A 23,708-nucleotide genomic window follows, 5' to 3' on the forward strand; every position below is an offset into this window, starting at 1 on the left:
CTTATATCAAGAAATAAAAAGCAAATTAGTTTCAACGGGTAACTTTTTCACTTCAGTTCCTATCCAACACTTGAAATACATATTTGTTTAAAACAACCTTCGCACAATATACGTTGAACTAATAGTCTTTCTATAAAACTTTATTAAAGAACTCTTTTAAATTTGTTAGTCATTTTCTCCAAAACATATAAACATTACACATCCTGTTTCTTTTAGAACTAAACTCTTTATGCAACTATTATTTTCTACAAGTTTTACGTTAAATAACTTTAGGAATACTTATAAGATATTTTCTTAAACATTTAACGTCACATTTACACTTAGCCTAATTAAATTTTAAGTCCGGTCGGTTAACCATTGTTAATGGGTCTTAAAGGATGCCTAATACCTTCCCTTTAGACTAATTGAACCCTTACCTAGAATCTTAAGTATCGCAGAACTTAAACAGAGCTAACTTTAAACATAACTTTAATAAACTTTGGGTGTCCTAATTCACCGTTAAATTAATTAGGTGGCGACTCCTTAAAATAAACAAAAGCAGGAATCTCCAATATGTCGTACTTCTAATTTAACCCGGTTAAAATGGGGTATGACATCGGGTTTGTCGCATTTAAAAGTTTTACATTCACAGCCAACTTCTTCTTGTAGTGCAAACTTTGATGAATATAACGTTTATTTGATGCAGCCAAATGTAGATATCAAAGAATTGGATGACTTGGACGTCTTAGCATGGTGGAAGAAGTACAAGGCAAGTTATCTGGTACTTTCAAGAATGGCTCGAGATATTCTTACGGTTCAAGTATCAACCGTGGCTTCAGAGAGCGCATTTAGCCAAGGAAGACAGCAAATTGGAGACCATAGACATTCATTATCCGGCTTTAGCTTGCAAGTACTAGTGTGCATTCGCGATTGGATTAGATCGGAGTGACGCAACCAAAACTTAGAAGCGGAGGAAGGCGAAGAGGAAGAAATTGAAGATTTGATAGCTAGTGGACCGGACCAAATGGAAGACTTTGAAGATATTTCCATGGAAGAATATGATATGGGGAAAATTAACGAAATGATTCAGAATTGGTGATTTTATTATTCTACTATTTCTGTACAACTCATGTATTATTTGCAAGTTAAAAAAAACTACAACTTGCAAATAAATGTTATCCAAGAATGAATAAAATATATGGCTCATTGAACTTTATATATAAGTTATATATATTAAGTTATACATATATATAAGTTATATATAACTTAAACATATTTATATATATTAAGTTATATAACCTAAGTATATTGATACATATATTGATATATATAAGTATATTCTTACTATTTTTTAGGTATATATATATGTATACGTATATACGAATTTGTAAACTTAGAAAAAAATTAAGCTATAAATAACATAAGTTATAATATATATATATATATATATATATATATATATATATATATATATATATATATATATATATATATATATATAACCTAAGTATATTGATATATATACGTATATTCTTACTATATTTTAGGTATATGTAGTATAACACTATAACTTAAGCATATAACTTAATATATATATATATATGTATACACGTATATTCTGTATTGCTGACTTGCTGTTAGCCTGTTAGTCAGTAAATATTTAAACTTTACTTATAAACTTGTATAACATATGTAAATATACCTACAATATACTAATAAATACTATAATATATATATATATATATATATATATATATATATATATATATATATATATATATATAATACAAAAAAAAAGGGGTTTTGGACACTTTGAACCGGAACGGTTCCGGTTTGGGGTTTCAAACTGGTAAACCGGAACCGGTGGCCGGTTCCGGTTTTTTAACCGGAAACCGTCCGGTTCCGTAACCGGTTACCGGTCCGGTTCCGGTTAAACCGGTTGACGGGCTTATATATGACCACAATTTCATCATATGAATCATGTTGCTTGTTTAATTATTGTCCTAAAGCACTGTTATAAACTCAGTGTGTGACCTTAGGCCCATTCGTCAAAAATTTGTGTCCATGTACATTTAATATTTCTCATCACATTTGCCGCGTCTCTATGCACCCCACATGTGTCTAAACAAACCGATCACCATACCATAAGTCCTACTTTATCCCTCAATCCATATTGAAGAATTTGCATTTTACTCTCACTATATATATATATATATATATATATATATATATAGACTTGCACCATTTTGGTAAATTTAACTGATTGGTCAATTCTTTTAAGAAACAGCCAACATCATAAAAGAAGACTAGCAGGAAGTAGGACATTACACACACAGTCTCCAGCATGGGTTCAACCAAGAATGGTGCCGGTGTAGACGTTCCCTTGCTGCCGGAAAACATCTCTCCGACGAGGGAGAACCGGGGGATGATATGGAGGACAGTGTTCAACGTGTCAACAAGTATTATTGGTGCAGGAATTATGTCAGTCCCAGCAACTATGAAGGTCTTAGGTGTCATTCCTGCATTCATGTTGATTGTTCTGGTTGCTATATTAGTGGACATATCAGTAGATTTCATGTTGAGGTTCACGTATGCCGGCCAATCGACCACGTACGCTGGACTGATGAAAGAGAACTTTGGAAAGATAGGTTCCGTGGCAGTACAAATTTGTGTAATGATCTCCACTCTTGGTTGCTTGATCATATACCTCATTATTATCGGTATGTCTGATTCTTTAAAAAATTTCTTATGCTTGTCATGGGATTCTAACGATGACTGAAGCCTCTATCTTGAAGGGCTGCGTGACTTTATCTCTTTGAAGGACTAACTCTTCTTTATATACACAATTTGATGTATGAGAATGAATTGGTCTTTTTTGGTTCAATCATTGGATTCCTCATCTAGAGATATCCAAATTTTGATGGCCAATAATCGAAAGATAGTTTGAACTGATAAGAGCAATAATCAATTTTAGCTTGAAGCGTTTGTAGGGGAACCTACCTTATGTGCAATTTCTTTTCCGTCAATACACGCTTAATTTGTAGTTGAATTCCTTTTGTATTTGCTTGTTATGTTAATTCAATAGCCTTTTTTATTGCTTTTCGAAATGAAACTCTATTCTTTAATATGCAACGGAGTTTAGAACAGACCAAGTCATAGTTCAAAAACTAATTTCAGTTTCTACTTTAAGTTCAAATTAGGAGAGAGATTGAATGGTTCCCAGCTGAAAATAGAAAAAGATAAATTTGAATATAATGAGTGAGCTAATTATTGTCTGTGGATCACCAGATTTAACTTGACATTTTTTATACTGAGTTCTGAGCTTCGAATAATCATCTGATAAGATAGACTTGTACCCTTGGAAGCTGAAGGAAATTAGTGTATTCATTTACTAGACTCATATTTTTCTGTTGTCTGTTGATTTTTATGATCAGGAGACGTACTTTCTGGACAAGGAGAACATCTTGGTGCTCTTCAAGAATGGTTTGGGATACGTTGGTGGAATTTGCGTGATTTAGCAATCTTATTCATTGTCTTGTTTGTTATTCTTCCTCTAGTCCTATATCGGCGTGTAGGTCAGTGCATACTGCTCTTTGTTCCTTAATTTCTACCAGATTTCTTGGGGGTTACTTTAATTGTGTTTAATCAATTTAAGGTATTCTCCAATAATTTCTGTTTCAATGGCCTGTAATTGCAGAATCTTTGTGGTTCAGCTCAGCAATTGCAGTTATCCTGGCAATTGTATTTGTTGGTATATGTTCTGTAATGGCAATCCTTGCAATTATAAAAGGAGAAACAGTAAGGCCAAGAATGCTACCGGAGCTAAAAGATAGCACTTCCTTCTTTAATCTTTTCACTGCTATCCCTGTTATTGTAACAGCTTTTACATTTCACTTCAATGGCAAGAGCCCTATATTCATTACAAGATACTACATCGATTTCAGTTTTCTTAGTGGCAGAAATTGCTTTTCAATTTTTGGGATGGTCATGCTGAGTTAACTTTGTCTGATGCAGTTCATCCTATTGGAATTGAGCTGGGGAAACCTGCAACCATGACCACTGCAGTCAAAATTTCACTATCATTTTGTACAGCCACCTATTTTTCAATTGGCATTTTTGGCTACCTTTTGTTTGGAGATTCAATCATGCCAGACATACTTGTAAATTTTGATAAGTCCTCCGGCGCTTCAGCAATAAGTTCCATTCTAAATGACATAGTTCGTCTAAGCTATGCCCTTCACCTAATGTTGGTATTTCCACTCTTAAATTTTTCTCTAAGGGCCAATATCAACGAACTCATATTCCCTAAGAATGATTTACTGGCAACTAACACCAAACGATTCATGTATCTTACATTGATCTTGTTAGCTTTCTCGTATATAGCTGCAATTGCTATACCATCCATATGGTACATTTTCCAGTTCCTGGGATCAACTTCAAATGTTTGCCTTGCCTTTATATTCCCAGGTGCAATTGCTCTAAGGTCTTTATCTTTCTCCTCAACCTTTTACTCTTTTAGAAAATGTTTTTTTTTTCTTGCGCTAAACATCTTAATTTGTTGTTTGACAGAGATGTCCATGGTTTATCTACAAGAAAAGACAAGATGATCGCAGTGGTTATGATTTTTTTAGCTGTTGCGACGAGCCTTATAACCATTGCTACCAACATCTACAACAATACTGGAAACAGTTCATAATTTTTATCTTTTCCATGGGGATTTTATATTTTTTTACGACTGTTTTTTGGCAGATGACTGTGCGTGTATAGTTGGTGTCTTGGTGATATTAGCTAGTTTTCACGATATCTTTGTGAATACAAAACATAGTTAAATTTCAGGTCAATCTTGTTGTTGGCGTAAATTATTGTAATGTGAAGGATTCCCAATTGTAACAAATGTGGTTCTCTATGAAGTTGAGCTCGTGGGGAAGAACAGTAACGAAAAATGAACCAAATGCCTCAGTTTGATCTTTGCCTCTTGCTTTTGAAAGTCAATCAGCTGGCTCGATCTCGTGATGTAAAAGATTTAGGTGAAGCCTCATTTAATTGTGGGATATAATAAGAGGGATATGCAATTGAAGTTTATGCATGTAATATGTATGATGTGGCTGTATTGAAAGTGTTATTGAATTTTCAATACGTAAGATTAAAAATCTGGATAAATACATCCAGTTATGAAAGGAAATTTTAGGCCATGCAAAAGTTGGTAGCTGTCTTATAAACTAACTACTATTAGTATGGGGCCGAAAATCCCTTCTGCTAAAAATGTGTTGGGATATTTTAATTACAATCTTAGACAACATACTAGACAACGGAACTAAGGAATAGGCAAAATTTATTATTTAGTTCAAGACCATTTCTTTTTTAAATGAGAATTTTTTTGACAAAACTAGAGATTATTAGATGTGCACCTAAGCCGGTGACTATATTAGCATCCGATAACAGTGCAAGGACGTTTTCTGCAAGAACATGCAAAGGACAAAATCATTTAAACATATTGGTCTTTAGTTTCATAAGGTTAAGAGACAAGGTGGAACTGATGATATAATTATTATTTCCTCCGTCTCAATTTACATGGCACCATCACTACTAAAAAAATGCTGAAAATCAATCTAAAAAAATTGATTTTTCCGACCTCATGAGGTCGGTTTTGGAAAAAATGCGACCTCAAAATCGACTCAACAATAGGTTTTAAAAAGAGTGTCACCTTTCTATATTTAGAAATAATTTAACTTTATGAGATGATTTACTGCCACACACAAATATCTAAGAGCCTGTTTGGATGGGCTTATGCCTATAAGCTGTTTGCAGCTTATAAGCTAAAAAAAATAAGTTAGGGTAGTCTAACTTTTTTTTTTTTTGGCTTATAAGCTGCTTTAGATAAGCTAAGTCAAATGGACCAAATTATTTTTTTGAGCTTATTTTAAGCACAAAATGACTTTAAGCTGGCCAGCCAAACACTCAAAAAAGTTGAAAACAGCTTATAAGCAACTTATAAGCCAATCCAAACGGGCTCTAAGACTTGTTTTGGACCACAAATTTCAAAAGTCTTTCTTTCTTTCTTAAACTTCGTGCCAAGTCAAATGGTGCTACACAAATTGGAACGGAGGGAGGAATATATAATACTATATTGATGACTAATCCTTTGTTTAAAAGGACTACTTATATTGTTCAAATTACAAGCTAATTCAAGCAAGTTATATGGTAATTATTCCGTATATATTGTTTTCGATTCAGAATTGCACAAAATCGTAATTAAAATATTGACTTTTGCTACTTGTGAAATTTGATTATCTCGAGTTTGGCACAAAGAAAATATTCCCACATGAAATTAAAATATCAGTCTCCATCGATCTAAGATTTCCAGCTTATGGGAACAAGACAGCGTACGTGGAAGAAATTGTTTGTTGTTGGGCTAAAATAGTCAACTATTAACATTGGATGATATTGTCGCCTTTGAGCTAAGTTAACACGGTTTTTTTCAAAAGGACTCACACCATTAAAAGTACTAGTTTGTGATCACGTGTGTTGCATGTATATCCCATGTTAATTGGTATCTCATGTCGATCACTAAATTTGAGGTTGATTTCATGATCGCACCATATTATTTCTTCTTGAGACACTAACTGTGTCTTTTATTAATCCTCTTGCAACCATCTATATTTATACATATATTTTTTGGTTTCCAATCAGGTGTGTGGTACTCGTATTGGGGCCCGATTAAATCCAGATTCGCGTCGAAAAGTCCCACATTAGGGGTAAAGCGCTCTCTAACAAAGGGCACTCCTTACTCAATGAGACTCAAAGTGCTATATTTATATTGTGTGCACAAATAAGATTAAGCTTTCATTCTTTTGTTAATAATCTGGGCAACCACCAGTAATATGGTATTTCCTCTGTTTCAATTTATGTGAACTTATTTCCTTATTAGTCCGTGCCAAAAAGAATGACCTTTTTCTATATTTTGAAACACTTTACCTTTATGCAATGATTTATAACCACACAAAATATATGTGACTCATTTAGGATCATAAGTTTAAAAGTCTTCTCTTCTTTCTTAATCTCCGTACCCAGTCAAATGGGTTCACATAAATTGAAACTGAGGGAGTATTTGCTTTGGTGAATGAAATTTCTCTCATTTAAGGTAAAACAATGAACATCAAAATAAATGACTAAATGGTGAGCTTATATATACCAATTTAGAGCCCGTTTGGCTTAGCTTATAATAAGCTGTTTTCAGTTTTTTTGAGTGTTTGGTTGGCCAGCTTATAAGCTATTTTGTGCTTAAAATAAGCCCAAAAAAATAAGTTGGCCCGTTTGGCTTAGCTTAAAAAATGCAACTTAAAATATAAGTTGAGCTACCCCAATTTTTTTTTTTTTGGCTTATAAGCTGTTTTCAGCTTATAAGCCCATCCAAACAGGCTCTTATTAGCAGCTAATGCACGACTTCATTCTTGGTTACTTCAGTAATTACTTTTTTTTTCTGAAGTAATTTTTTTTTTCTCCTTACTCAATGAGACTCAAAAGTGCTATATTTATATTGTGTGCACAAATAAGATTAAACTTTCATTCTTTTGTTAATAATCTTTGCAACCACCAGTAATATGGTATTTGTTTTGGTGAATGAAATTTCTCTCGTTTAAGGTAAAACAATGAACATCAAAATAAATGACTAAATGGCGAGCTTATATCTACCAATTTATTAGCAGCTAATGCACGACTTCATTCTTGGTTACTTCAGTAATTACATTTTTTTTTTAATTTAATGCAGACTAAGGACAAATGAGATAAAAGGACAAAATAAAATAAAAAGAAGAAGAGAATTAAGACTATGAATAGTCTTTTCTTGTGGAACCTCTGTTATTAAGAGATCATTTCTGGTTGTTGAAACATATTATTTTTATGCTAATAATATTATTAGGAATAATTTTTAGGAACTTGGTTTAGGGGTAGGATAGTGCGACAACATTTGCAAACTTTGACAGCAATTCCTTAATAATTCTCTTTAGATCTCATGACCTGCTAAACAATAGCAGTCAGGAATATATCATTCAATAGGATGACAAGGAAAAATAAAAAAACAATAACAATTATACATAAAATGTAACAGATCAACTTTATCTTAATCATGACTATAATACGTAATTTAAACCCTTCCACTTACAACTTAGCTTTTCAGATGTAGAAATTTGTTTTCCTTCACATATCATATATAGAAGCACGAGTAGATATACTTACAATTTGAATGTTCAGAGCTTTAAGTATGAACGAATCACTGGCTTTAGGTCCTAATGGCAACTTTTTCAGACAACATATTATCTGTCAACATAACTTTAAAATAAACTACGATTATAAATCAACAGTTGCATTAGAATTCATTCAAGAATTTGAAATGTCAGATCTGATAAAGCCACAAGTAAACAACAAAAATAGGAATAAAGCAATTTCTTAGAACATTAAAATGATCATGGTTGCTAATTAAGTTTACTAAAAGGCTAATTTCGTAAAAAGATGTGTCAAGATGAAGTTGAGCAAAGTACACACGAATAGAAGTTTGTGGGAAAAGGGTGAATTTGTGCGAGGAAGAAGAAAATGAACCAAGACTTTTGTTGTGCACACTATATAGTGCAATGAAGATGTGAAGAGGCTACATAAATCGTTATTACCGATGGAAGCTCAAAGGACAAAACAAATAGAGTTGAAATTTCAAAAGACCATAATGTAAATGGTAATCTAAATCTATATCTATATATAATACAAAGCTAGGCATACAGTAGGTGATGTGACACCTCTCTATGACCACCATTTCTATTTATCTTTTAACTCCTTTTTTTTTTTTGGCTTTTTATCACTTTTATTTGAATTTATGTGATAATTTAAAAAGTCCAAAAATCACCTCATTACTTCTCTACATAATTGCACATTTATGTTCTCTATTGTTATGATTAACCTCAACAGTTGCTCACTCAAGAAATGTATCCGGTGTATGATAATAATGACTGATACATATTCATGCTAATAATGACACCAAATTGAAGAAATGCAACAGTTACGGGAGAAAACTAAGAAACACAATGGTTTCTTGGAGAAAAAAAGGAACTCAAAGGTTTGATTACTTCCTCAAGTGTAACGTAAGTCAATTAGCAAATCTATATATAAAATATACGTATTCTGCCATAAGCCATTCCAAAATAAGCTTCCTTTTTTGGGTTTTATGACCTATAGGGGCAATGATGAAGCTAACTTAGATAGTTGAGTTTCACTCTTCTTTTTCTTCCATTCTTTATCATTCTATAAATACACATAAAATTTTCTTTTTCTTATAAGAAGATTTTTTTTTTATAAATCGGAATTCAGTAATGGAAGAGCAATAAGGGAGTGAGTGTGCACTGAGGTTTTGATGGATATGATGCCTCTGGTAGATCAATTTGTTATTGTTGCACTGTGGTTTTCGACAAGGGTGATACTAAAAGAAGTATATAAGCAAACGATTTGATCATTTTACCTCTTTATTAAGAAATTGCTCCCCTGAGATAGTTGGTTTTCCACGAATTTGGTAAGCCGGTAGTTGCGAAAGTTTATTGTCCTTTTATTCTTTAAATATATATTCTAATGAAATCACTAAAAATAGTAAAAGAGCGTGGCAAGTACTACTTCCTTGAATGCGAGATTTCAGTTTTAAGCCCTGAAAATAATTTATCTTTTGATAGAGTATCTTATTTCAAAGTCGGGCTTTAATCCCACGCAAGCCAGATTTAGTTGCACCTCAAGGTGGATATCGGCACCAAATAAGAAATCAAAAACAATATCCTAATGAATGGCCAAGCACATTTATTTTTCTTTTCTCTCCAGTTTTTGAGTCTGTTTCCTTTCGGTTTTTTCATTCACAGTATATTAGAAAAATTTAGATTAAATTTACATTTATAATAACATGTGTCCATATTTGCTATCACCAATGTGGAGCATACAATATATATAGGCCAGGGTGTAAAGTGCTATAGAAAAATCATGGATTCTTTTTATGGAGAATTAGTAAGGGAATTAGGAATGTGAAACAGAAGAAATTGGATACTTTTAAGGACTTCGTTTTTTACTACTGCAGATTTTTTGTAAAAGAATTTAAGTAAGATGTTAAAAGAAACATGAAAAAATATTTTGTTAATAAGATTGATCTTTTATAAAATTTGATTCTATTACATATAATTTTTTATGACTGCACGAAGCGCGGTCAAATACACTAGTTAAGAATATTTACACAACTATAACAACCTGTAATGAATATTGGAAAATGAAACAGTCATCCCATTTAACTTATCCAATTCAGTGTAGCTGAACCGTTCATTGTTAATGTCATTACTAAATTATAATGTAAATAAAATATGACTATTTAATTAAATCTATGGTTTAATTAGATTTTGATTTAGTGTAGGGGCAAAATGATAAACTAACTTTGAAGGTAGGAGCTTCCAACTTTTAGTAATATATGATACAACACTTTCTAAGTAGTTCACTTTTCTTTTCAACTGTCAATGTGAGACTTTACTCACACACACCCAATATTCTTCCCCTTGAATTAATTTTCACATGACCGATCACAATTTATAGGCTTATTTGGAGATTAACCATGCGCTACCGACATCAATCGAGTATTTATTACCACCAAAGCCCACTAGTTAACTTTTTTTTTTTTTTAAGTGTATGAGTCTTTGAATCTACATATAAAGATAGCAAACTGGCCAATAGACTGACATAAGCTGGACCCTACACCATCATTATGCAATCTTCATACTCGTCTCGCGAACCATAGCTCTGATACAATCGTTGGTTTTTAATTACAGGAGAAGCTTAGAGAAATAATAGAGGAAGACTACAAAAAGATATTGGCCACTCAGTAACTTTATTTTACTATTTTATTTTTTTGAATAAATCCTAGTTGATAGTTTGTTAGCAAGCTATTTTTATCTATTGTAGGTAGAACTACTCTTATTAATTTAGCGGTTAATGCTTTTCCCTCGTTATACTTTTTCAACAAATATACTCTTATAGTCATACTTTAGAGCTAGGTTTACCCCTCATCGGTTAAAACACCTGTTAAAACTTAAGTTTCAGGTATAAAAAGTCACGCGTCATGCTCTTATTTAACGAAAACACAGCCCCATTTTTATAAGGTTCACTATAAAAAGTCATGCTATATTTAACTTGAATTTTAAAGTGTAAATAGAGTTCACTTTTGTAATAGAACGTTGAAAACATAATGAATTGTTATCAGAAATTAATTTTCTTTTTAAAAAATATCACGATTTTTGGACAATCCAAAATTAATAGTAAGGCACTTCACTATATTTCTTTTATTTAAATCGTGCCAAATGGTAATTATAAAACTGAAATTTATGTTACCTAGATTTAATTTCACTCTTTTTAATGTAACCTTTCCTTTATTTAACTTTTCAAAAAAATACAAAGCTCAATATATGTATCCACCCGCCTCCCAACAAATATAAGTACTCCCCCCATCCATTCCAGCTATCGTTTTAGCTCAAGATAATTGTTCCAAAATAAGATTAAAGTTGACAATGTTTTCATCCATACCCTTAACATTAAAAAATAGTTCGTTTTAATACTACTCAATTCTCAAAAAATATTTACTTAATAAATAGGAATAATTTAATAAATTACACCTTGTATTTATTTAGTAAATTATATCTAATAAAACTTGATTTTGTTGCATAAGAAAAAGAGAAAGGAATTGGGGAAGAAGAAAGATTAGGTAGCTTTCGACCAACAATTGATTTTGTAGGCTCAACAACATCTTCCAGATAGAGAGAGAAATAAAAGTGTTTTTGGTGTGGATAATAAAGTGGGTTAGGCAGGTCTAGGGTTGAAATGGGGCTGGTTCTTTTGTTCAATAAGAGTATGACGTGTGGCTTTTTAAAGCTGAAAATAAAGTTTTAACCGGTGAGGGATAAATATAGCTAGTTTTAATGGGTGGGTAAATATACCTCTAAAGTATGACGATAAGGCTATATTCGTTGAAAAAATATAACGGAGAGCATATATAGCTTATTTTCGATAGTAAAGGGGCAAATTTAACCCTTTTGCGTTTAAATTAATTAGCATGAGTTGATCGACACAAAGAGTCCAAGACAGAGTGTTATTTTCCATTTTTTAAGTTACGTGACTTCTGTTCAATGTCTTTCCGTCAGTTAAAATTTGTGCGTGGATAATTATAGGAATTGAGTGTCTACAAGCTTATACCATTCTAAATGTGTGCCTCGGGAAGTGTCCAATACAGTTAGAATTATAAGATGATGGCTTACTTTTACTAACAGGAAATGCGAGAAACAATAATCATTGCTGAAATTGGAGCGATATTAGAAGGGTAGACATAGAAATTTTATTGGATTTGAAAGAGGACTCTACAAGACGAGTTCAATCCATTAATAGGACTCTAAGGTCTGTTAAGATTTCTTGGAGGCTATTCTACATTAAATCCTAGCTCTCGCTTATATAAAAGGGCACATATTAAGACATCTCAAAAATCCCATAAATCTTTGGGATATTCACAAAGAGATCAAGCCATCAAATTGCTAGATGTTCTTGGAGATCAAATACATCACAAGGAGGTCATCCTACGTTCGAGGAATACGCTACTAACGGCCCTCGAATTACGGAGAAAATTCAGGAGAGAATAATCAAGTGAATAAAAAGATTTGTACTCACAAATATGTATCAATAAAATATTCCCGTTTCTTCATATTTTGTTTATGGTTGCAATTTATTTTACGCATGTAAAAAGTTCGTTGCAAACAAATTGGTACGCCCAGTGGGACCAAATCTGCCTTTCATCTCTTCTCTCATAAAAAAGATATGCCAAATCTGAAGCCACAAAATTGCAAAGATGGAAGCTTCATTTTTATGGGTACTTCAAGTCTCGTCTTTGAGTTTCAGCAAATCTAAACTCCGACAAAACTTGAAGTCAAGGGTATTTGTATAAATCAAAATTTTATCAGATTTAAAATAGACTCTACAAGACAAGTTCAATTCATCTTTAAACTCTAAGGTATGTTAGGGTTTCTTAGAGGCTATTCTACACTAAACCTACCAAACTGTCACTCCCCAAGCCTGAGGAGGCGTGGCCGGCACCCGGTGTCTTACTTGACTTCGAGCGTACTACTGTAACTCGTTTAACCTGAACATACACAACAATCTAGGCCGACAAGGCCAATCTATAACACAAGTATGCTATCTTAGGCTGACAAGGGTGTAATCTGAATAATATGTAGATAATAACTATCTCACTGAAATGGGATCTCCCCAACATATATATAAGCACCTATGTGGACCGACAAGGCCACCATGCATATCTACAAACAGCAAAACCCCAAACAAATATATACAAGCCCGACAAGGCTGACATATTGTACGTACAAGACAAGTCTATAAGCCTCTAAGAAAAACATAACTGTACTGTGGTCCGGATAAAGCCTTGTCTACCCATCATGTCTATGTATGTAAAATGAGTCCAACTCTTGACCTGGTAACTTTGGATGAAATGGAGCTTACCAATCTAGCTGATACTCGATACCGTCTACTATGAAGGCCTGTCTATCTATCTATCAGGACCTGCAAGCATTAAATGCAGCATCTCCGGCAAAAGGGACGTCAATACAAAATAATGTACCGAGTATGTGAGGCAACTGAATAACTGAAACTTAAACTAAACTGATATACAAGATATACTGAATGTAAACTGAGGATTAATTCAATGATAATCTGGAAACATATCTACCTGTCTCTGTCTCGTGTCTTGAATGCAATATTGAAAATAAATTATCCTGCCTCATGTGGGGTCCCTGTGTAAGTGCATAGCCCCGAAGGCAACATGAATGGTCCAAAGGCAGTGCATAACCCTGAAGGCAAATGTAAATAGCCCTGAAGGCAAATTGTATCTCTGTATAGCCTCGAAGGCAAGTTGTATCTCTGTATAGCCCCGAAGGCAAGTTGTATCTCTGTATAGCCCCGAAAGCAATCTATATCACTGTATAGCCCCGAAGGCAAATGTATATGATGATGAATGCATAGCCTCGAAGGCAAATGTATGTAATGATGCTATAAATGATATGCATGATATACTTTCTGTTTCTCAACTAGATATACTATAACTCTAACTGAATATAGACTCTCGATGAGGGATAACTTCACCACAAGTAAGATGGAATAACAGAGATATAGAAACTCTATGAATTACTCTTTTCCTATATGCTCGTTTGACTCATACTGGTTATAGGTTCATGCCAAAAGGAAGGAAGGGACAACTTTTACATACCTTACACCAAGCTCTTACTACTGTTGGGAAAAATTTCCTCTACGCTTCAATCTACAATGAACAATAATAATATTAGCGTCAAGCTACAAATGATACAACACTCATATATCGAGTAACAAGTTTGGTTTGAAAATAATCGGACAACATCTTCCCTGTTTCTTTTACATATCCCCAAGTTCATAACATCCCCACAACACATAAAACACCATCATTAACAACCAACAATCACACGTTCAACCCTTTAACAACACAAGAACAGTTCCAACAACCCATTACAACAACATTCAAAACTAGTTTATAACTTTTACTTGTTATTCCACATATTTTCATGGAGATAACACAACTATAACTAGCACCAACTCATATACATTAAGGGGAAAGGATCTCTTACCTTCAATACAACCAAAACAACTCAGATTATAGCTTGCTTCAACTTGGAACTGTTGGCATAAAGCCATGTGTGAAGTTTTAATTATTGACAAAGTGAACCTACAATGCAAAGAAACCAAGTCTAGATACATGTGATAATTGACAAGGTAAACTGAACAAAGTTAGACAGTTGGTTGAGATGAAGCAGAGGTTCCAGACAATGTAAAAGGTCTAAAAAAGAAAGCAACACAGGACGGTTAAAACAGGTCCATAGACATATTCCATTGCAAAGAAGCTACAGAAATGAGCATACACATGAATCTAGATTGAAACATGTGTGTGTTATACCCTATTTTAACCTAAGTCGGAATAGTTTATAACATTCCGGTAATTTCGGGGTTAATTAAAGTTAAGGAAGTCGCCACCTAATTATTTATGGTGAATTAGGACACCTAAGGTTCATTAAAGTTTTTTTCTAAAGTTAATTCCGTTTTAAGGTCTACGAAACTTAAGATTCTAGGTAAGGGTTCAATTAGTCTAAAGGGAAGGTATTAGGCATCCTTTAAAACCCATTAACAATGGTTAACCGACCGGACTTATATTAATTAATTAAGGCTAAATATTTAAGAAAATAGCTTGTGAGTGTCGCTAAGGTTATAATAGAAATATAAACATGTTGTTTTAAATAAAACTTGTAGAAAAGATAATAGTTTGCATAGAAAGACCTTAGTTATAAATAAACCAAAGGAAGTACGGGATTGTACAACGTTTAATAAATATTTGAAACAACTTAATAACTAAGGGTTAATTGATTTTAACAGTTATATATATATATATATATATATATATATATATATATATATATATATATATATATATATATATATATATATATATATATATATTAAATGACTAGATAAGATAGATAGATGGCTAATGCAAATTTTAAAAAAATAATTTTATAAATAGACTTTATTTGGTTGATTTAGGCACTTAGTGAGATAAATATTTTAGTGAAAAACATTTGGACAAACTCCAAACCTATAGTAACTTGTTAACTATTAATTAAAGTAGAACTTTAAATGAAGCTGGTTATAAATCATAATAACTTAGGCATTGCTAATATATTTAATTAGACATGAAGTGAGTATATTTCAGCATTGCTAACGTGTTTAGATCAACTAACAACATGAATGAGATCAGAATCACTTTGTCATTTAGCTAAAGTAGCAAACAAACCAGAAGACAAATAATGATCACATAATTTAGCAAAAGATATCGTCAAGCAAGCATAACACAAGTAGAAAACAAGCGGAAGCAAAATAATCTGCAACCGACATTGACTCTCAACAGAAAGATCATATTTTGGTTCGCTTTTAAGCGAAAAGCTGGGAACGACAAGCATGTACGGGCTCCATGTGATAGCAGCGTCGTTGAGTTTCAAAGTGAAACTCTTCGGCTCCAGTGTGGTCATGCAAAATAAACAAAGTAAAAGAGAAGGAGTTAGAGACGTTCTACTGGAAGCAAAATAATCTGCAACCGACATTGACTCTCAACAGAAAGATCATATTTTGGTTCGCTTTTAAGCGAAAAGCTGGGAACGACAAGCATGTACGGGCTCCATGTGATAGCAGCGTCGTTGAGTTTCAAAGTGAAACTCTTCGGCTCCAGTGTGGTCATGCAAAATAAACAAAGTAAAAGAGAAGGAGTTAGAGACGTTCTACTGTTTAATAATGAAGGAAACGTATAAGCAGATCCATAACCACATTATCATTCACATTAAATTAATAATGTTAGAGGAACACACTAAGATACCATTATTATTTCGAGCAAAACAGTGAGGAAGAGCCTAAAGGGCTATTGATATTTCAACAAAAAAAAAAAAAAAAGAGTTATGACAACATCAAACTTCAATAAAAGTAGGAACTTTGTTTGGACAAAGAGGGCAGAGTCAGATCCTAGTCCCTTTCAAAAATTAGTGCATTTTGCTTAATCAAATCTCTTTATCAGATTAGTCTCAGTTAATGATGGGTCATATGACAACATTCCAACTTTAAAACACATAGCACAATTTAGACTCAAAACTTAATTCTTCAATAAGAATGTGGCAAATTAGCACTAGAAGGTTCCATATTAATTGTAACCTAAGAGTTCTGCCCCAAACTCTCATGACTTCCAAATCAGAGAAAAACTTGTGATTTACCAACCAATAAAAACCAACATTTAGACCCGAACATTAAGAAAACAAATATTGATATCTTGGCAAGTAATAATCCCTATAATAGATCTCTTCTTCTGCCTTTTATCATATGGTGAGTTAGTTCAATACATGAGTGCACAAATTCTAACTCCTTAAAGCCCCCTTCGCTACTTTCGGGGAAAGGAAAGCATAACCAAACTAAAACATTCCAGAGTCCAAGTAAAGCTAAACACTTAAAAATTCAATCAACTAACTGCACTGAAATCTAACAGAAACAGAACACAAATCCAAACACTTAAGACATCAAAAATACACAGGAACAAAACTGAAGATGATAGGATGGGATCAAAAAGAGGACTTCAAGATCTTTCAGCTATAAAATCTATTACTCATATACAATCAAGCCGGACTTTACTTATATGAATTCAGGGATAATTTAAACTAATTAAAACAAACCAACACACTGATAGTCTTCATGTTATATCCTATGCTAGTTCACATGAGAGAAAGAAAGCAAGGATGGGATTACGAATCATATTGTTAGGTTCGAACAAGAAGGTAAAGGATATTTGATTCTAAAAAAACTGAGTCACCAATCAGATTAGAGTCTTGGAGAATTAGCCCATTTAGTCTAAGCTCATATATATATAACAGAGTACTAGAATGTAAACGGTTCGTACTTTCTAAGACCAGGGACATGGAAGACAGAACTAATTATCATTTCAAACTAAGGTTAACTTGACTAAACTCATACAAATTGAAATGAAACTGGGAGAAGAACTTTACATTCAGAAACTCTAGAAAATAGAGTTAACATGATCTGGTTTATGGAGCCTTCATAAAACATATCTAACTATTAACAAATGGTAAAAACTAAGACGCGAACCTTAATGTCTATTTATCATTCGTCAACTATAGCTACTACGCGAAATAAGAAATGCAAACAAGTTTTCGAATCACAAATGGCGACAGCAAGATATTAAACATGATTTTTTCTATACTAACATAATTTTAACAGAACGATAAGTCGAAAAGCATCAAATTTTACCTGTTGGTGGTGCAGTGAACGGGGCTTTAAGTTCCGATCTACACTCGTTTTTAAAGTGACCGCAGAAAGAATAAAACGACTTAATCCTTCAACTGAATATTCCCAGGTATAGTGAAAAAAAGTGTAAATATTTTAGGAGGGGTTCAGGCGGCCCTTTCTCAGATTTTCAAGATATATTTACAGCCCTAAATAGGGTTCCAGAATGAAATTCGTTCAACTTAATTCCAAATTCGCATCTTTTGAAAAGATTCGAATCTTTCCCTTGGCAAAGGAGGGAAACCTCGAAAGAAAATTCAAGTCAAAGATTACCGTTTAAAACAAACAAAACCATAAAAGTTTTTGCCGAAAATGGAGGCACAAATGCTGATGATGCAAAAAGAACTTGTTGTATTTTAGTCGAAAATGGCTTTCGCGTGCACAGAGGTCGAAAGGGACAAACGTTGATAACTGTAGACTTGGGGTTCTTTTGGTTGTGGAACCATCCAAATCTTACATTGAAAAGGGCGGACGACCTCTGTCTATGGCTAAAGCAAGGTAAATCTTTGCTAAAAATGAAGGAAAGAGAGGAACAGGGGAAGGAAAGGGAAGGGTGCGGCGTGTGATTGAAGAGGAGAGAGATTAGGGAGAGAGAGGGCTGAAGAGAAAGAGCGGCGCCGATCCTCTTCGCTAGGTTTAGATGATGACCGTGTATTTGTTTCATTGGGCCGGGTCAAGTAATGGAGTAATGGGCCGGTCGGTTCGGGTGGTTTAGGGGTAATGGGCTGGTCGTTCGGGCCATTTATTTGGCTGAAAATATGAATCCTTCCTCCTTTATTTTAATTATTTTTTGGGCTTCTAATTTAATAACTAGTACAATATATGCTATGATAATTAGTGATTAATATGTAGAAAATAAAGGACTTGATAAAGTATAATTAATTTAACGAGCGCAAAATCCGAAAATAAAATGATGACGAACTATTTTGAAATTTGTGATAAAGTAATGCTAGTAATGTTGATAGTAAAATAGTGAAAATGAAAGTAACGATATTAATAGTAGTAGCAATAAAAATAATAGTGAAAATAAAGTATTTAGCTCGTCAATAAATTTAGAAGCCCAAGGAAATAAATTGGAATAATGGAGGGACGAAAGTAGGTGTCAACAGTATGCAAATGCAAAGACAAGTGCAATGATCAAATCAGAGAGATAATGAACCATCCACATACATGATCTATTACTGAGACAGATACAGAGCAAAGGAGACGAAGATGACTCAGTCAGGAGCAGTTCATTGAAGATAGAACAAGCATGAAAAATATGTTTTATCTCAAGGACTCATCAGGTGCAGGTGACGAATGAATCAGAAGAAAATAGATCATGAAGAGATAATGTGAAGATGACTCAGAAGTATTTTGTTTGAATAAAGAGAGCTGAAGACAAAACATATGAACCAGGTCTGCAAACATGTTTCAACACAGAGCAAGAACATGATCAGAGTCACAGAGCTGGACAAGGATGAACACATGATTTATTCCAGCAATGAATAAATCTAATTGAAGAAATACGGACACAGAGCAAAGAGCATGATGCTATGAAATAGATCTGTCAACATGTTCCATCATTCATCACAAAAACAGGCTCACGATAAAGTCGGAGGAATGAACGAGAAGGGGATAATGAATCAGGTTCGGGAACATGTTCCATCTCAGACAATGCAGAGATTCAGAGGCGGACGAACCAGGTGGATGAAACAGGTTCGTGAACATGTCCCAACGCAAGTCCTACAACAACTAGTATTTGCAGATTTATGGTAAAGACTCGTCGGTCAAGTTTATAGGATTCCTTGCCATAATTAAACAAGGTTCTTCAGACTCCTACAAGGACAATGAAGTCAATCCAAAAGGCAAGAATCCCAATTCAATACAAACCCTAATATATCTCATAGGCCTGCTTGTAGAGAGTTTTGTGTTTGCCGACCTGCTGTGCACACAATGCTATATATATCCTAGTCTTGCCAAGAAGAAGGAAGCACACCCACAAAGAGAGAATTCAGAATATCGAGCTATCAAAAGATTTATCAAGAATATTCAGAATCTAGGCGTGCATCTCTAGTACGAGAAGAAGATTGAAGAAGCTGTAGAATGGGGGTAGATCTTGAGTCTAGAAAACTTGTATTAGGTTGGGCTATCAAGTTGTATATTTATCCGCTTTATTAGTAGCATTACAGTTAGATACAAAAACGTTGTAAATTCAACTTCAAGTTGGGGATCGACTTTAAGGGTGCTTACTAGTCTAGAGAGATTAGTAAGATAGAGATTAGAGGTTAGTTCATAGGTTACAAAGTCTATAACTTGAATTTGTAGAGGTTCACCATTGTAGTGGAGTTTGTGTAAATCTTATAGAGGTTTAGGTCGTGTTTTTTATCGCCATTGTGAGCCGGGTGGTTTTCACGTAAAAATCATTGCGTTCTTTACTTACCTGCAATTTATATTCTGCAAGATGCTAGCATAGAATAGGTAGAGTAACGTGTTTCATCCTATAGGAGAAAATTGGATACTACATAGGAAAAGAAAGTAGGTTGGGATGCACAACATGAACAACTTCCAAAATAGTCCAATATACTACAAAAACTCAAAAACTATTTCTGACCTTCACTTTGTAGATTCTCAACCAAACAATCTAGCCAAAACATATACAAGCTCAAATACATGTAGAAGAGACATAACCTTACCTCAAACAACAAGAATGACTTCTAACCTGAGATTACTTCACAAGAAAACCTCCAACTCAATAATAAATTAGAAGATTTTGATCTAACTAGCGTCACGAGATTCCCGACGTTGGATTTATGTTATCCACCTTTGATTTCACCTTTGGATCATGTACAAACCTTTAGAGAGTCTTTAGATGCTGTGAGGAATGAGAGCTGGTCGAAAATGACCCGAAACGAGGCTAGCACCCCTTTTAAATAGGTGGATTTATCCACCGCCTATGTGGGTCCTAAAGGGGCTACCTGCGCAGTCCGGGTAAAACGTGTATATCTCCCTACCCCGACATCGTATCGACGAACGGTTTAATGAGTTGAAAACTAGACTCGTAGACCTTCAATTTGGTGGGCGGATCACCCCATTTTTATTTTACAATTTCCTTGACTTCAACACTTAACATAAAACTATTATACGATTCAAATACCTCATAACAATACCTTCATAGCATGTTAACAACTCCTAGAACTACCTTAATAATAAGGGTTATAACATCGACCCGTACCTCTAATGTATGATTCGTAAGTTACTCCATAAGTCGGGACATTTCGCCCAAACTTATTCTTTTTTATTCGATTAACTTCCAACCTCTATAAACACTTATAATCCTCAAAGATACTCTTACCCTTCGAGCTCACTTCGACTAGCTTACGACGCAATTTAACGTATGAAAAATACAGGATGTAACACTCACGCCTATATATAGGGGCACGTATTCTCTTGAAAAGACATCTCGAAAATCCCATAAATTCTTGGGATATTCAGAAAGAGATCAAGGCATCGGATATTGGCTTTATTAAATTGCCAGATTTTATTGGAGATCAAATACATCACAAGGAAGCCATCCTACGTTCGAGAATTACGCTACTAACGGTTCTCGAATTTCGGAGAAAATTCAGGAGAGAAGAATTAAGAGAATAAACAGATTTGTATTCACAAATTTTTATCAATAAAATATTCTTGTTTCGTCATATTTTGTTTGTGATTGCAATTTATTTTCCGCATATCAAAAATTTATTGCAAACAGGAAGTTCTTAAACAACATCGGGAACATGATTTCAAGGAGATAATGGTAGAAACTAACTCTCAGCTACTGATTTGAATATTATATTATAGGTATAATGGTGGTTTAGTACATTAATCCTATTTTAATTAATCAAATGCACTAACTAAGAATGCGATATCACTTTTCAGGTGGTAATTTTATAAGATCCGGCAAAAGTAATCTTCGTGATAACCGGAGCAAAGTAAGAGGCTTTTTATGTAATAAAAAGCAATATATTTAAATGAACATAAAGTGGATGACAATCCATGGAATTTGCTCTACTTTAGTACTCCCCGTTCCATAATAAAGGTCACTTTAGTTAAAAGAAATTCTCTCATAATAAGTATTACCTTAAGAAATTAAGACATAAATTGATTAATTTTAACTCTACTCTTAGACAAAAAGTGAAAAGTTAAAGTAACATCTAAATGATGATGGAAAAAGTCATATGTATCTTGATATTATTGGATTTTCAATGTCAAAAGGATTACTCCTTATGCATGCTCTAATCAATAGCAAAAATAATATATTTTTATTATATGGGAATAATTGCATTATTAGATTCTTAATTTTTTTTATTTTTGTTTATGGTTAGGGAATACTATGTTTTACAAGTAAATAGAAATGCCAAATGGCTTCAATAAAGATTTAAGCTAGCTGATACGTACGGAAACTAAAATCTGCTCCTCCGTCAGGCCAAATATACCACCTAGCTACTACAGTATTGGATAATTCGAGAAGAAAATTGCTTATGACCTGTCCCTGAAAATGAATAATTGACATACAATTGGCATTCACTTTACTCCTCGTTACGATTGCCAATCATTACCACACATGAACTCTTCTTCTTTTCCACGACACCGACAACAACAGTAAAGTTCAATTTTTTTTACTATATTAGAAGCATGAGCTGGCGTGATTTCGTCGTCCACCTCCAATTTATATATAAAAAAAAAATGAATCAATACTAAAAAAATCAAATAATATAAAAAAGAAAAGGAAAAGTGGATCTCATATTAAAAAAAAGCAATATAAAAAAAAACATAAATCTCATATTAAAAAATCAAACAATATTCATGCAATTCCCAAAGTATCCCCATTAAGTCAATAATGATGGATTCATTGTCACATGCGTATCAACCCATTAGTGGGAGCAAATAAAATTATTGTACAACAAAAAACATGGATCTCATATTATTGCTTTTTTTCAAAAGGTTAAGTAGTCAAACCATACAATTTCCTTTCTTTTTTTATATTAGCCTGAGATCTAATCTAGATATTTAAATGTTGTATTTGTTATTCTATCATGTCATTTATTTGTTATGTTTACTAAAATAAATATACTTAAAATATTTATATTTTAAAATAAGATAGAATTTAATTACTTTTTCATTTTTATTCTTACTCTAATAAATATGAAAAGAGATTAATGTCGTAAACGAAAAAAATAATATTAAATGGAGATCAAATAATAAATAAAATAAATTAGTCAAATTCTAATTCTAATTGACGTTTTCTTAAAAAAACGTGTAAAAGACAACATGACAAGTAAAATGAGCTAAACCAAGAATATTCACCAAAAATTAAAAAATAGCAGTTCTTCATTTAAATAGAAAATTAAATTTCTACTTTGTTTCGTTTTAAACATGTAAAATTAATTTAATAATTTGAATTAGAATTATCCAAATCAAAATTTGATAAAAAATAATAAGTATTGTTTATGTCCAATCTGCATACATTAACAATAGAATATTTTACACCTTTAAATTAATCTAATTAAAATTCAAAGTATCAACTGATGCTTAAATATTGCTATTATTTTGTCTCAAAGAGAGGAAAATAGTTCCCTTTTAAACAAATTTTCTCTTTTAAAAAGTATTAATAAATTTTTACAAGCTTTATATTCATAGCAAACACTAATATAATAAAGCTTTGGATACGAAACACAAATTATAATGTTATATTAATCGTGTTTTCAACATAATAGGTATATATATGG

The 23,708-nt window shown here is 33.0% G+C and overlaps 1 protein-coding gene and 1 long non-coding RNA gene across 2 annotated transcripts; one reads left to right on the plus strand and one right to left on the minus strand.

The window, feature by feature from the left end:
• Nucleotides 1–2,285: 2,285 nt before the first annotated feature.
• On the plus strand, nt 2,286–4,952 carry LOC132611495 (amino acid transporter AVT6C-like). The gene is made up of 5 exons (XM_060325910.1): nt 2,286–2,699; nt 3,414–3,554; nt 3,677–3,880; nt 3,994–4,462; nt 4,549–4,952. Exons 1-5 carry the CDS (start codon nt 2,324–2,326, stop codon nt 4,673–4,675), a joined length of 1,317 nt encoding a protein of 438 aa, XP_060181893.1. The 5' UTR covers nt 2,286–2,323; the 3' UTR covers nt 4,676–4,952.
• An 8,141-nt stretch (nt 4,953–13,093) lies between these two features.
• LOC132611497 (uncharacterized) lies at nt 13,094–15,481 on the minus strand. The gene is made up of 3 exons (XR_009571698.1): nt 14,694–15,481; nt 14,303–14,353; nt 13,094–13,985 (listed from the first exon to the last, which is right to left on the minus strand). It is a non-coding gene; the product is annotated as an uncharacterized LOC132611497 (long non-coding RNA).
• Nucleotides 15,482–23,708: the final 8,227 nt, after the last annotated feature.

The sequence above is a fragment of the Lycium barbarum genome, chromosome 9 (genome assembly GCF_019175385.1).
Source record: "Lycium barbarum isolate Lr01 chromosome 9, ASM1917538v2, whole genome shotgun sequence".
Classification (NCBI taxonomy): Eukaryota; Viridiplantae; Streptophyta; class Magnoliopsida; order Solanales; family Solanaceae; genus Lycium; species Lycium barbarum.